We start from the raw sequence: 14,766 nt of genomic DNA, 5'->3' as shown, positions 1-14,766 counted from the left end.
CTCAGAACTTTGAGGCAGACAGTCACCATCACCACGCTGCCCATTTAAAATTACATTCATAAATTCCATATCTCCTTTAATATTGCCCTTATGCCTGGATCAGACTACAAGACAAATCTGGTCTTTCATGATTGCACTACGTCAGACTACTGCTATATAATCTTGCTGTAACTCGGTCAGAGAGTGTTACCACTACACGACTATGTAACTATTCCGTCTTTTACATGACTGGGCTTTAAGCTTGTCGTATCAAAAACTGTTGGGGAGGTGTGACTAGAAAAAATGTCACCGGCAACACGAACTGATACAACCGTATAGTATAGTAAGTCTTTGATTATGTATCCTGTATTATATTGTCTTGTAGATGTATTTTACTGCTTTTTTACATCATGGCCAGGGGACTACAGATGAAAACTAGCCTTCTGGCTTTTTTAACCATGTGTACTTCATGTGTTTTATGAAATTGCATTGTCCCCTTTCAAATAAACTGATTTTTTTTTTTAAAGTGACAAGTTGGGCATGTTGGGGGAAAAAAAGAACAAAAAGAAGAAGAAAAAATGTGCTCAGAGGATGATGTTTTGGGCTGTCCATTCAAGGATTGCTTGAGGTATGTTCATGTACTTTTAATACGAGATGGCTCGCAAGCAAGCAACAAAACGTTCTGTAGCCTAGCAAGCTAGTGCTATCTCTAAAGTTTGTAGTAAACATGCCGACGTTCTATCTTATCATGCTCTAAAGCTTCGGTAAACATGGGTTTGTACCTGTAAATAAATGTTGACAACAGCAACCAAGTATGTTGACAATGGGAAGCACGGGAGGCAAGTCACAATACGCAATCCTATTGGTCGACGTCAAGGTGTGCTGTCGGAGAGTTGTCGTTGATATGTCACACTATACCTAAGATATAAAAAAAAATAATCAAACATCCTATACCTTTCATTTTAGGGCTATCGTAGGGCCAAATCATTGGTCGTGGATTATCTCACGCTACAAGTAGTTTTGTCGTTCCCGAAAGGCCCGATCTGGGAAATCGCTCGCGAATATGGGGTGCCGTTTTGTAAAGCTGCTCACACCAAAAATAACAGCAACATTTTGTCACGTTTAGCTTCAAAACGTGTTTAAAAAAAGAAATAAACTAGTTTGAATTTTCGAGGGTCACTTTTCTGCACATTGAGAACAATATTTGTCAACTTTATAGTTAAATACAAATATTAAATGTTACACCTAACCTAATGTTAGTGCTATCCAAATCCCTCATTTGCCAATTATTGGGCATGAGACAATCAAACGGAAACAAAGCGAAGAGACCTCAGGCAGCCAAGAGGATTCAGAAGGAATGTGGTATTAGCAATATTTCTGCAGTTTTAACACTTCAAATTGTGCATGTTACTGTGGCTTTTAGTGATGGTAAATACACTTTTTAGCAATTAAAAAACTGCTTTGTTTTTTTTATGAACACTCGGGCCTACTACGTTACTGTATTTCATTGTTTTCATTCTGGCAGCACTTGAGAGCTAAGTATTTTTTGAGGTGGTACTTGGTGTAAAAGGTTTAGAGAATCGCTGTTTTAGACTAGAGTAAACGTTTTGAACCCACCCTCTCATTTAACAGCACGAGAAATGTCAATTCAAATTACGATTATAGAGTGTAAATTCCTCTCTGCGCTTCAGTAGGAAAAAGTCAGCTCTGTGCTTTAGAATATTGGAGAGAGAAAAACACATCTTGGCAGTTGTGTTCAAATGGGTGTGTGGAGAATGAGGTCATTATTTGCTCTCACTCCCTCCCACTACTTCTTTCTTCATCTCTATCCCGGGGCGTTGCCCGGCTGACTATATATACTCAAATAAACTCCTAGTGAACTGCTGCTTTTCTTTCAAACACATCCTGCACACTCAGCCTCCTCCGAGTTTGGTAAGTCCCTGCTTATTCATTGGGCACTTTTTGGGCAGATTGCACTAATTTTACGCTACTACTGTCCCGGAAGCTGTAATTCAATATGGATAATAGGAAGACACACTTGCAGAAGCCTAAAATGTCAAATATGCAGTCAAGTGACTTGTTTTTCTCTGTCCTTCAACATTTATTCTCGGTTTCACGCAAAAGGTCGCACGTTGGCCACTGGGGTTGTTTGCCATGCGTCATTGGGTGGTCTTCTGTGGTTTGGGCGCATTGCACTTCTCCGTGTGACAAGTAGCTGCTGGCCTGCTTCCTGTCCTTTTGTTAAAAGTTATTCCATTATTCTCTGTCTTTTTTAACGACCTTTTTTGTCTCGCTGAAATCCAGTAGGAAAAAGGCGGATGTGGAGCAAAAGGCAGCAGCCACGAGATAAGGATGTCTGTTTGTTACGGAACATTTGGTCTAATATTAAAAGAATTTGCTCTGAGTGCCAGTGAAAGCAACACCCGTATCCTCCCTTAGTGCTACACTATTTGTATTGGCTGTGGATGATATAATGAGCTGTTTGTCTTTATGAGACCATAGCAATGGACAGCTTTTGAAATATACATATATCATACTATCATACCAAAACATCATGAATCATAGCTTTCTTACAATACATAGTCGATATACAACTGGCTCTAATATTGCTATTGTCACTGTGACAATACACTTATCAAAAAAATAAATAATAATAATATTTGTGATTTTTAGATATGCTGTAAATCTCCGTATTGACCCAACTCAGTTATCAAATGATTACGTTTTACCTTAATCAGTTACATGGCTACCTTTATACATGGTTTTATTCCCATATATCATCAATCATATTATCGCACCATTGCAGGAAAGTGATACTATCAGTATCATTGGGCAATAATATAGTATCGTGACCTATTCTGCCATTTCCACCCTTAATAATAATAATTCCTGTCATTCCTGTCATTTCTCCATTTACAGCACCTACCTGTCTCTGCAGCCATGACTGACTTGGAGAAATGCATGGAGAACCTCATTGTCATATTCCATCGCTACGCCAAAGACGACGGCGATGGGAAAACGCTGAGCAAAAAAGAACTGAAAAAACTGTTGGAGACTGAGTTACCCACATTCCTCACGGTGAGAACGTGCTCTCTCGATGCAATGTTGGGCAAGCTACTTACAAAATATTGAATATTACTAGCCACTCAAATTTAAATATAAATAATTGTATTGCAACATTACTAACTCTGAATTGCAATGTCTTAAACTACTTCTGTGTTACTTTTGAGTTTCTCTCACCAACAACTGCTGAGTTCAAGGGTATGGGGAGCATGTCGGACAGATGGTTAGCACTGCTGCCTCACAGTCCTAAGGTTGGGTTTCGACTCTCGGCTTTGCAAACTGTGCACAGAAACGCACAGTTTGCATGTTCCCCCCATGCTTGCTCTGGCTTCCTCCCACATTCCAAAAACATGCATGTTAATCATTGAAGATTTTAAATTGTCCGTAGGGGTAAATGTGAGCGTGAATGGTTGTTGTTGGTTGTCTATATGTGCCCTGTAAATGGTTGGCAACCACTTCAGGTTGTACCCCACCTCAGCTCACCAATGACTCTAATGAGAAGTCAGGAAAAGTTATCGATGGGACAAGTTACAGCACAGATGGCTGGACAGACACTGATGGCCTTTTTAAGACAGCAATGCCAGACTGAAATAAAAAGTCACGATCAAAATATTATTGCAATTCTGTATAGTTGCAAGTTCAACAAAAGTTTAAGATATACTAGTGAAGCCTTCCATTACTGCCTTACAACAAAAAGCTATAATGCCTACTGTTTGTGAGGTGCTATTGTCATATAAAAGAGCCGCCAAAACAATTAACAATTTTCCGTTCAAAATGGTCTTGTGTAAATGGCCCCTAGTGGTCTTCAGTTTAAAACAAATAAAAAATACAGCCCCATATGTAATCTAATGCAGCATTAACCTATACCAAATGAATTTTGAGCCGAACAAAATAGAAATTCCTACAATGCTAAATATTAGCATGCTAACAACCTGCACCCACCCAAAATGTTAATTCTGGAACATCTTTTTTCTCAATGGACAAAAGCCCACTTACTGTATATAGGTAGAAAGCTAACATGGTACAAATAGCCATATAGCGACAGGAGTACAAAAAGCAGTAAGGATTTCACCCCATGTCCTGTGGGCAGGTACTGTTTTCCAATGGTGGAAAAAAAGCTTCCAAATCCGACCGATCCAGACCAGTCCAGATCCGATCTGGCCCGGATAGTGTTTTACTGTCATCTGCCTTATTCATTGCGCCAAAAAGCATGACTGTGTCTCTTCTTTTTCCTTTTTTTTTGCAGACTCAAAAGAACCCCAAAACGGTGGACTGCATCTTGCAGGACCTGGACCACAACAAAGACGACAAGTTGGACTTTGAAGAGTTTCTCCCCCTGGTCGCGGGCATCTCCATGGCCTGTGAGAAGTGTTACATGCTGCGTCAGAAGAAGGGAAAACAATAGAGGAACCAGACACTTCTGTTCTGGAGAGTCTGTTCCACAAGTATAAGCAAAGCTTTGATTGAATATCACCACGAAAGGCTGTTTTTGTATTTTTATTCTGCATGATGTGAACACATGGAATCATTTTAGTCCAAAGACCTCCACCCTGCTCTTACTGCCTCTGAAACACAGCTGGTGGCCTCAGAATTCTTCGGCACTACTATCTTATTTTACTTACAATTTTTTCTTCTAACCCCTGTGTACTAAACCACAAAGCTAAATACTGTACGCCTAAGTAAGTGATTATAATTATAACTTTCACGGCTGAAATAAAATGTTAGCCAGCAGAATTTCTTCTCTTCTTTTTCTTAGGTTACAGTTGCATGGCCAGTTGTTGCTATGCAGACTTTGACAGGGGTTCCAAAAATGCATGCTTTCCAGTTGGATTTAAAACACAGCAAAACACTAAAGCTGTAAGCAGCGATGATCGGACCCTCCACCTTGTTTTCATGGCAAAATGATCAACTTCTGATCCCATGTTCCGCCCATATTCAATGGCGTGAGAAAAAAAACGTAACAATTTAGCACCACCTATATGTTTATAGAAATCTAAGATATTATTATTAAGATGGCTATTCTGATTGACGCTTGTTTAGGCGTATCCCCATTCCCTCGGACTTCCTTAAAGCATGATCCCTTCAAACCAAAATGGTTGATTTACTGTTCTATTTCAGGCATGGGTCCTGAAGACTTTTTCGTGCATCCCTTGATGATATACATCCATCCATTTTCTGAGCCGCTTCTCCTCACTAGGGTCGCGGGTGTGCTGGAGCCTATCCCAGCTGTCATCGGGCAGGAGGCGGGGTACACCCTGAACTGGTTGCCAGCCAATCGCAGGGCACATAGAAACAAACAACCATTCACACTCACAGTCACACCTACGGGCAATTTAGAGTCTCCAATTAATGCATGTTTTTGGGATGTGGGAGGAAACCGGAGTGCCCGGAGAAAACCCACGCAGACACGGGGAGAACATGCAAACTCCACACAGGTGGGGCCGGAGATTGAACCAGGGTCCTCAGAACTGTGAGGCTGACGCTCTAACCAGTCACCCACCGTGCCGCCTGATGATATACATGTCTGAAAATTTCCAGGCGGCACTATTGTGTTAAGGTTCAGGTTTGAGACCCCCAGAGCAGTGACTACCAACCACTGTTCCGTGAGAGACCATCACGTGTGCTGTGGGAAAGTAGTGGTCTGAACATTATATGTTTACAGCAAAAAATGTATCTTTGTTCATCTATCTGTGCCATTGACGTATAGTGACAGGCAAAACAATTAAATGGCAATTAACGTGTGTATCTGCTTTTTGTGCCATGGGAGTTTTTTCTACTGTAAAAAATGTGCCTTGGCTCAATAAAGGTTGTGAAACACTGACCGAGACTAAAAAAATATTTCACCAGGATACAAGCACTCGCTAAAATTGGTGAGGTTTCGGACACATTGAGGCCCCCCAAAAGGTGATTAATTCATCCATCCATCCATTTTCTGACCTGCTTCTCTTCACTAGGGTCGCAGGCGTGCTGGAGCCAATCCCAGCTATCATCGGGCAGGAGGCGGTGTACACCCTGAACTGGTTGCCAGCCAATCGCAGGACACATACAAACAAACAACCATTCACACTCGCATTCACACCTACGGGCAATTTAGAGTTGTCAATTAACCTACCATGCATGTTTTTGGGATGTGGGAGGAAACCGGAGTGCCCTGAGAAAACCCACGCAGGCATGGGGAGAACATGTAAACTCCACACAGGCGGAGCCGGGGATTGAACACCGGTCCTCAGAACTGTGAGGCAGACGCTCTAACCAGTCGTCCACCGTGCCACCTGATTAATCCATCTTAATAATAATAATCATTAACAGCACTACCAAGGGGGCTAAATACAATGAAAAGCAATACCCTGCTACACACAGGAGAGAAAGGACAGGAAGGCTTGGCATGAACACAACAGAATCATTCCAAAGACATACCAATAAGAATTATAGAAAGTTTCTTCATGGTATACGCATATATACAGGCCTGCGATTGGCTGGATACTGGTCCAGGGTGTACTCTCCTCTTGCTCAAAGTCAGCCAGGATAGAATCCAGCTGACCCTAATAAGGACAAGCGCTATAGAAAATGGATGGATAAAATACATACAATGTCCTGATACTGCACTGGTGGGGCACTGCCCCGCTTGCCCCTATATTACAAACACCATACAGCTTGAATGTCCAACAGGGCTGTCAGGATGATACATGATTTGGCACCAGAGGTTTGTAAGTGGTTTATATCACGCCCTTAGAACACAGCATAGTTGTATCTGAGGAATTTAAAGCATGTGCTGCGTTGCCATGTTAACGTTGCTTGTGAGTATACAGTGTCTGCACTGTTAGTCCACACTAGGATCCTTTCATTTCCATTGGATTACATTACTTAGAGTGCCAAATCTAACCAAAGGCAATTTATTTATCAATATAACAACACTAATACACCGAACAAAACAAAATGCATACTCCCTCGTAATTTTGATTGCTACATTTTAAATGGGCCTCTTTTAACTTGAAACTTAAATGGAGATTCTTATAATGCTAAAGGTTAGCATGCTAACAAAAAGCAATGCTAACTCTGGAATGTCTTGTTCCTTAAAGGATGTAAAATGCTAACATGCTAACATCTACTATGCTAACATATCCTTAACCTCCATAAATTTAGTACAAAAAGTGCTAAAGAAGCAGGTATGGATTTTACATCTTTCCCGTCGGGTTCTATTTCTAATGAGAATTGCCGAAATGGTAACATGCTACCAGTTATCCAAACATATAGCATAATAGCAATATCATACCTTAATACAAAAGCTGCCAAGGCAGATCGATAAGGATTTTACCCATGCTGCGTTGTCAGGTACTATTTCTAATGAAATGCTAACAGCTTGTGTGATAGCTTAGGCGGACTCAAGGTACCAGCTAATGAGACTTGATAGAATGCTAACATGCTAGCACTTGGTATGCTAACATGCTAGCACTTGGTATGCTACCATACAGCATGGTAGCAACTTAAGTATAAAAAAGTGCTAAGGAAGATAGATGAGGATTTTACATGTTGCCCTGTAGTCTTGTCCTAATTAGGATTGAGAAAATGCTAACATGCTAATAGTTATATGCTTGTAAGCAAAATAGCAAGTTGACTAAAAAAAAAAGTGCTAAGGGTGATAGACCGTCCCTGTAGTCAGGTACTAATGCTAACATGCTAAGTTGGTATTTTTGCATACAGTGAGATAGCAACATGAGTATAAAATGCGCTACGGAAGATAGATAAGGATTTTCCTGGAGTAAGGTACTAATGAGAACTGATAAAATATACTAACAGTTGGTATGCTAACATATTGCAAGATTACAACATGAGTCTTTATAGTTACTAAAGAAAATGGATAGAGATTTTACATCATCTGGGGAACAAAAACTAAACACGAGGTGGCAGCATTGATCTAAACTGAAATGGTGAGTATCCCATGGGTTAAAGTAACAGTGGATTGATGAATTGTCACCAAATGGAAAATTATAATTACAATATTGCAGTGTCACAATTTATTCCTTTACAAAAGTTACAGTAGGTTTTCTTCACACTGTTAGAGGCCACCTATGAAAATTATATATATATATATACATATATATATCCCTTGATGATATACATCCATCCAGCCATCCATTTTCTGAGCCACTTCTCCTCACTAAGGTCGCGGGCGCGCTGGAGCCTATCCCAGCTGTCATCGGGGTACACGCTGAACTGGTTGCCAGCCAATCGCAGCGCACATACAAACAAACAACCATTCGCACTCACAGTCACACCTACGGGCAATTTTAGAGTCTCCAATTAATGCATGTTTTTGGAATGTTCACACATCCCAAAAACATGCGCGGTTGGTTGATTGACAACTCTAAATTGCTCGTAGGTGTGAATGTGAGTGCGAATGGTTGTTTGTTTGTATGTGCCCTGCGATTGGCTGGCAACCAGTTCAGGGTGTACCTCCTGCCCGATGATAGCTGGGATAGGCTCCAGCACACCCGCGACCCTAGTGAGGAGAAGTGGCTCAGAAAATGGATGGATGGATGGATATATATATATATATTAGGGAGGTGTTACATTTATTTTTAATTAAAAAAAAACAAGTGAGTATCAATATATATATATATATATATATATATATATATCAAGTGACACCCTCACTCTTAGACATAGGATTTTTACAGTAATTTGAATGGCAACACTGTTGCCAGTAAATTGAATTACAGTAATTTAGTTTTTATTGTCACTGATGGTGTAGTGGTACACTTGCCTGACTTTGGTGCAGGCAGCGTGGGTTCAGTTCCCACTCAGTGACGGTGTGAATGTGAGTGCGAATGGTTGTCTGTGTCTATATGTGCCCTGCGACTGACTGGCGACCAGTTCAGGGTGTAGTCCGCCTTTCGCCCGAAGTCAGCTGGGATAGGCTCCAGTGTCCCGCGACCCTAACCAGGATAAGCGGTGTTGAAAATGGATGGATGGATAGTTTCTATTGTGTTGCTGATGAGTCACACAAGATAAACAGAAACTCTTTTGGCTTGCAGAAGAAGTCAGCCAATTTGATCAATCATGAGAAAGTACATGCTTGTATTTGATACAGCTGATAAGTCATCAGGTAAATCTTATTGTAGCTTTATTTAACATAACAGCAGAACTGACCGGGCACATAACCCACAGTCAAGGTTTCATGTAAAAAAGTGCAACATAAATGTAACGCTAGAGTTTGATAAGACACACTTTCAACGAACTACAGTTAACATGAACACACATGATTAATGTTACGTTTATCCTTATCGTTCTTGAACATTAACAATTAACACCTTTATTACGACAACAGTTCAACATTTTATGGTGCAATAAATTCTGGGAGCCACACAGCTTCACAATTCTGCTGCATGCAAAATACAGTATCTCTCTGTGTGATGTAAACCAAAATCCTATGATGCAGTGGAAAGTAGAAACTGTGGTTAATTATTGTAAAATCACTTCAAAGTATTTTACTGTAAGGTATGTGGGAAATAACTGTCGAATTTAGAGGAATGTCTAACACTGCTGGAGAATAAAAAGGTTTAATAAGACAGGATGTTGCCAACTTGCCACACATCTTTTGCTATGTTACGAAGCTTTAAACCGAAAGTAATGTGCTTTAGAAATGGCAAACTCCCTCAGAAAACAAAATTGTAAAAAAAAAAAAAAAAAAAAAAAGGGCTCAAATTACTGCACAGTGTAGGTAAATGGAGGTGCTACGTTCCTTTCAAACATAATGGGGCTTGTCACACATGCTGACTTGGCTTTGATTCACTTCACGTAATGCTAAAAACAACAAGTGCGTGTGTGTGCGCGCACGTGTGTGTGGATGTCCGTGTGTGCGTGCGCTAACAAGTTCTACAGGCCTTGCACTAATTATTACCCTGGTAGCGAACATAAAAAGCAAAAGAAGGCTTTCCTGAAAGCAAAGGTGATATAGGTGTTTTGTTCAAACTTTATTTGCTTTAATTATTGCATACAACACATTTTTCAGACCCACAATAGTAACTAAAATAAGTTGGAACTGACACACGTTCTTGATTTGATTCTCAGCTCAGGCCTCCCTATGTACATGTCCCCTCTGTTCTTGCTTGCATTTTCTATGGGCACTCCAACAAACATGCATGTTATGTTAATTGAAAATTAAATCTTTCCTACGTGTGTATAAGAGTGCGAATGGTTGTTTGTCTGTGCCCTACGATTGGCTGGCAACCACTCAGGAGTGCACCCTACCTATAGTTCAATGTCAGCTAGGATAGGTCCAACCTTAGAATTTGTCCTAAAAATGTTGAATTATAAATCGCATAACATCTAGGACATTCAACTTCAAAAGTTATACTTCTACTCAAATGTTGTTTGTTTATTTGCTTCAGATGACAATAATTGTTCAACAGCTCACTCACGACTTTTGTGGCATAAATCCCTCACTTACAGTGTCAATCATTATGTTTAAAATTGGGAAAGGTGTTTTGGATGGTGTTAGACTATAAAATTATCCTACAGATGGGATTCGATTATAAAAACAAATTAGAGGCTTTGTAATTAATTAATCTCAATTAATCACATTTTACTTGGATAACAATTTTGTCACAAAATGTATTTTAGTGGACAAATTAATCAAATCATTGACAAAGACAGGAATAAAAACAAAAACACGAGTGTGAAGAGTCATTGAGCAATGGAAGTTTACCACTAGTGTGGTGATGCTGCCATAATGGCAATTGTGCAAAATGATGCAGTCCTCAATTAATTTAGGGCAATTTAAAGTGACTAATAGTTCTACGATCTGATACAGTGACGAATGTGCAAATGGTGCAGAAAATTCTCAAACACGAGTAGCCAGAAGTAATCAACATCACAAACCAAACAGTGCACCGTGATAAAACAGTGAGTGTACGAATAATGTAGACGTGTCCTGACAGAGATGTGAAAATTTGGCAGCATGTTGCAATGAAATTGTAATTTAACTGTTTAAGAAAGTAATGGCAAGCGCAAAGAAGCTGTTAGAATGTCTGGTTAGGTTTTTAGGCTTCATTCATGTTTACATGTCTCAGATCATATTTATATGAATAAATGAGGTGGTTAAAAAGTTCCTCGATGGCAAGGCCCTGGGTGTGGATCAGATTCTCCAAAAGATTCTGGATGTTTTGGGGCTGTCCTGGTTGACACGCCTCTGCAACATCGCATGGACATCGGAAACAGTGCCTCTGGATTGGCAAACTGGGGTGGTGGTCCCCCTTTTTAAGAAGGGGGACCGAAGGGTGTGTTCCAACTATTGGGGGATAACACTCCTCAGCCTCCCTGGTAAGGTCTATTCAGGGGTGCTGGAGAGGAGGGTCCGTCGGGAAGTCGAATCACAGAATCATGAGGATCAGTGTGGTTTTCGTCCTGGCCGTGGAACAGTATACCAGCTCTACACCTTCAGCAGGGTCCTCAAGGGTGCATGGGAGTTCGCCCAACCAGTCTACATGTGTTTTGTGGACTTGGAGAAGGCGTTCGACCATGTCCCTCGGGGAGTCCTGCGGGGGGTGTTTCAGGAGTATGGCGTATTGCAGCTCTGCTTTTGGCAGATGTGGTTCTGTTGGCTTCATTAAACTGTGATCTCCAACTCTCACTGCAGCGGTTCGCAGCCAAGTGTGAAGCGGTTGGGATGAAAATCAGCACCTCCAAATCTGAGACCATGGTCCCCACTTGGAAAAGGGCGGCGTGCCCTCTCCAGGTTGGGGATGAGATCCTTCCCCAAGTGGAGGAGTTCAAGTATCTTGGGGTTGTGACCACTTCTTGAGCTTTTTTTTTTTTTTTTTTTTTGATCATTCTAGAGTTTCTTGCCATCCACACACATGGAATGCGCTGACGACTTTGACCTCCCTAGCTTAGCGTCACTGTCAGCACGGAGCTCAAAATGGGCGTGTCATATTACGTATACATATCTGTGACCCTCCATTTTGGTAGCTGAGCTCTGACATATGCCTCAGTGTAATCGGTGTACCAGGAAATTTTGCACTGACAAAGGTTTTGCGTTGTTTGGAACACAAAATGTGATTAAAATGTGTTAATGTTTTTGTAATTAATTAATCGTGATTAATGTGTTAAAGTTATTATGTGCAGCATTGTCAAATCTTCAGTAGCTTGAACAAAAGTCAGGGTTGTCCAACTTTCCATCCATCCAACCATCCATCCACCCATCCATCTATTCTCAATACCGCTTATCCTGTTCAGGGTCGTGGGACGCTGGAGCCTATCCCAGCTGACTTCGGGCGTAAGGCGGACTACACCCTGAACTGGTTGCCAGTCAGCCGCAAGGCACATAAAGACACGGACAACAGTTCACACTCACATTCACACCATCACTCAGTGGGAACTGAACACACACTGCTCGCACTGAAGTCAGGCAAATATAGCACTACACAATCAGTGACTATACAACTCTCATTTACTGTAATTAGTTTACATGTAACTTGAGAAGAGGAGCCTACTGTAACTACTACTACTGTAAAGGCTACTGTATCACAAAAATACATTGCTTTCTTTCACAATGTTTTTCTTATATGCAAAAAGCACACAGAGAGAAACTTCTGGACCAGTAAGACCTGTCTGGGCGTATGATAAGACCATGAGTCATTGTTTGCATGCTAAAGTGACTTTGAGAGTCAGACTGCAGAGTTTGCAGTACAAGAGGAGGATTCCATTTCAGTAGAACACCCACATTGCTGTCCATACCGTGAGTATCTATCTATCTATCTATCTATCTATCTATCTATCTATCTATCTATCTATCTATCTATCTATCTATCTATCTATCTATCTATCTATCTATCTATCTATCTATCTATCTCTCTCTCTCTCTCTCTCTCTCTCTCTCTCTATATATATATATATATATATATATATATATATATATATCACCGTTAACCCTAACCCCTAATGCTATCCCATTAACACCAACCCCTTTATCCTAAGACATTTTGCCACCACAAAGACATTTTAAAGTAGTTATCATGTCAACAAAGATTATTATTTTTCAAAGGCATTTTTTTCCTGTTCTTCCGCAACAATTGCCAGGAGGAGACTTTTAGCTTCCCCGAGTAGCCATGGGCGATCTGGATCAGGCCATCAAAAGTTGCGTGGATGTCTTTGTGAAGTATAGCGGCGAGGACAGCGACTGTTTGAATGGTGATGAGTTTAAGGCAATGGTGGAGAAAGAGCTCACCACCTCTGATTTTAAGGTACATAAGTGCTCAGGGCACTGTTAATTGTTGTGTTTGTGCAATAGTCATTTTAAGTTTACTTAAATTTGTGTTTTGCAGGGGAAACTCAGTCTAAGCGATGTCGACGAGGCCTTTAACAAGGTGGACAGGAATGACAATGGCGAAATCAACATCCAAGAGTATGCCAGATGCATTTCTCTGCTGATAAAAGCTTACCACCGCAAAACTACTAAACCCAAAAAGAGTGGCAGGGGAGGCCGGGGTGGCAGACGGGACGACAAGGGGGAGGGTGACATTGAAGATTAGCGTTTTTATTCAGGAAGTGTTCCACCTATTTGTCTTGTTTCTCCCAATATTGTTTTTCAAGCATTGTCTGTAAACATTGGCACTAAATAAAAAACAATAAAGATTGATCATTTTCACACAGTTTAATCCTGTCTGTTTATTATTATTACTGAGACAAAGTGACATGAGATGTTGTTTGACTTTATTGCTAATATCGATAAACAATAAGCCAGTAGAGCACTCACCTCATCGTCTCTTCCTATCTTATGTGATATTGTAACATATATTAAAACATATCATGATCATTTTACTTATTCCATGTATTTCACTTTTTTATCATGTCATATAATCTCATGTCATATTTTATCATATCATCTTTTGTAATTACTTTAAAAAATGTGTTCCAAAACAGTTACTAGTTAGCTGTTACCTGTTGAAAAATGAATTCAGTAATGTCAACCAAGGACCATAATATTAAAATAATATAATCTGATTTACCTAATATGACAGAGATGGTGCCCTGAAGATGATAGCGGTCTTTAAAAGCTCCGCTGTTTGTTCGTTTTGTTTGTTGTTTTTTGTCATTTGGTGTTTGATATCCCTAGTGTGGAACTGTGGTAGACTGTTTACAGCAGCAGCGGGACATTCATTGGAGATGATTGTCTGTGCCTGCGCCAGGTTGCATCTTCTCGGCAGCAGGCTTGCAGCACCATTCCTAAGTCAAAGTGATCAACTTTATTGTTTTTAGCAAATAATCATTAAGTTAGAATTTTATGGCTGCAACATGTTCCACAAAAGCTGGGACAGGTGGCAAAAAAGACTAAGAAAGTTGAGGAATGCTCATCAAACACCTGTTTGGAACATCCCAGCTAATTGGGAATAGTTGGGTGCCATGATTGGGTATAAAAGGAGCTTCCCTGAATTGCTCAGTCATTCACAAGCAAAGATGGGGCGAGGTTCACCTCTTTGTGAATAAGTGGGTGAGAAAATAGTCGAACAGTTTAAGGACAATGTTCCTCAACGTACAATTGCAAGGAATTTAGGGATTTCATCATCTACGGTCCATAATATCATCAAAAGGTTCAGAGAATCTGGAGAAATCACTGCATGTAAGCGGCAAGGCCGAAAACCAACATTGAATGCCCGTGACCTTCAACCCCTCAGGCGGCACAGCATCAAAAACCAACATCAATGTGTAAAGGATATCACCACA

General features: G+C 40.5%; 2 protein-coding genes across 2 annotated transcripts; both read left to right on the top strand.

Moving 5' to 3' along the window:
- Nucleotides 1-1,754: 1,754 nt before the first annotated feature.
- On the top strand, nt 1,755-4,776 carry s100a10b (S100 calcium binding protein A10b). Its single transcript, XM_061777138.1, has 3 exons — nt 1,755-1,911; nt 2,899-3,057; nt 4,289-4,776. Exons 2-3 carry the CDS (start codon nt 2,920-2,922, stop codon nt 4,445-4,447), a joined length of 297 nt encoding a protein of 98 aa, XP_061633122.1. The 5' UTR covers nt 1,755-1,911; nt 2,899-2,919; the 3' UTR covers nt 4,448-4,776.
- A 7,847-nt stretch (nt 4,777-12,623) lies between these two features.
- Nucleotides 12,624-13,700, top strand: LOC133479500 (protein S100-A6-like). The gene is made up of 3 exons (XM_061776591.1): nt 12,624-12,781; nt 13,123-13,286; nt 13,368-13,700. Exons 2-3 carry the CDS (start codon nt 13,152-13,154, stop codon nt 13,572-13,574), a joined length of 342 nt encoding a protein of 113 aa, XP_061632575.1. The 5' UTR covers nt 12,624-12,781; nt 13,123-13,151; the 3' UTR covers nt 13,575-13,700.
- The last annotated feature ends 1,066 nt before the right edge of the window (nt 13,701-14,766 follow it).

This window comes from Phyllopteryx taeniolatus, chromosome 6, assembly GCF_024500385.1.
Source record: "Phyllopteryx taeniolatus isolate TA_2022b chromosome 6, UOR_Ptae_1.2, whole genome shotgun sequence".
NCBI classification, from domain to species: Eukaryota; Metazoa; Chordata; class Actinopteri; order Syngnathiformes; family Syngnathidae; genus Phyllopteryx; species Phyllopteryx taeniolatus.
The sequence above is the reverse complement of the archived record's forward strand: the minus strand, read 5'-3'. Positions and strand labels throughout refer to the sequence as shown.

Excerpts from the sequence above, each read along its gene's own strand:
- LOC133479500 (XM_061776591.1), top strand. The coding sequence starts at position 13,152 with ATGGGCGATCTGGATCAGGCCATCAAAAGTTGCGTGGATGTCTTTGTG. Across the intron at positions 13,287-13,367 it reads TCACCACCTCTGATTTTAAG|GGGAAACTCAGTCTAAGCGA; the intron begins GTACATAAGTGC and ends TGTGTTTTGCAG.
- s100a10b (XM_061777138.1), top strand. The coding sequence starts at position 2,920 with ATGACTGACTTGGAGAAATGCATGGAGAACCTCATTGTCATATTCCAT. Across the intron at positions 3,058-4,288 it reads AGTTACCCACATTCCTCACG|ACTCAAAAGAACCCCAAAAC; the intron begins GTGAGAACGTGC and ends TTTTTTTTGCAG.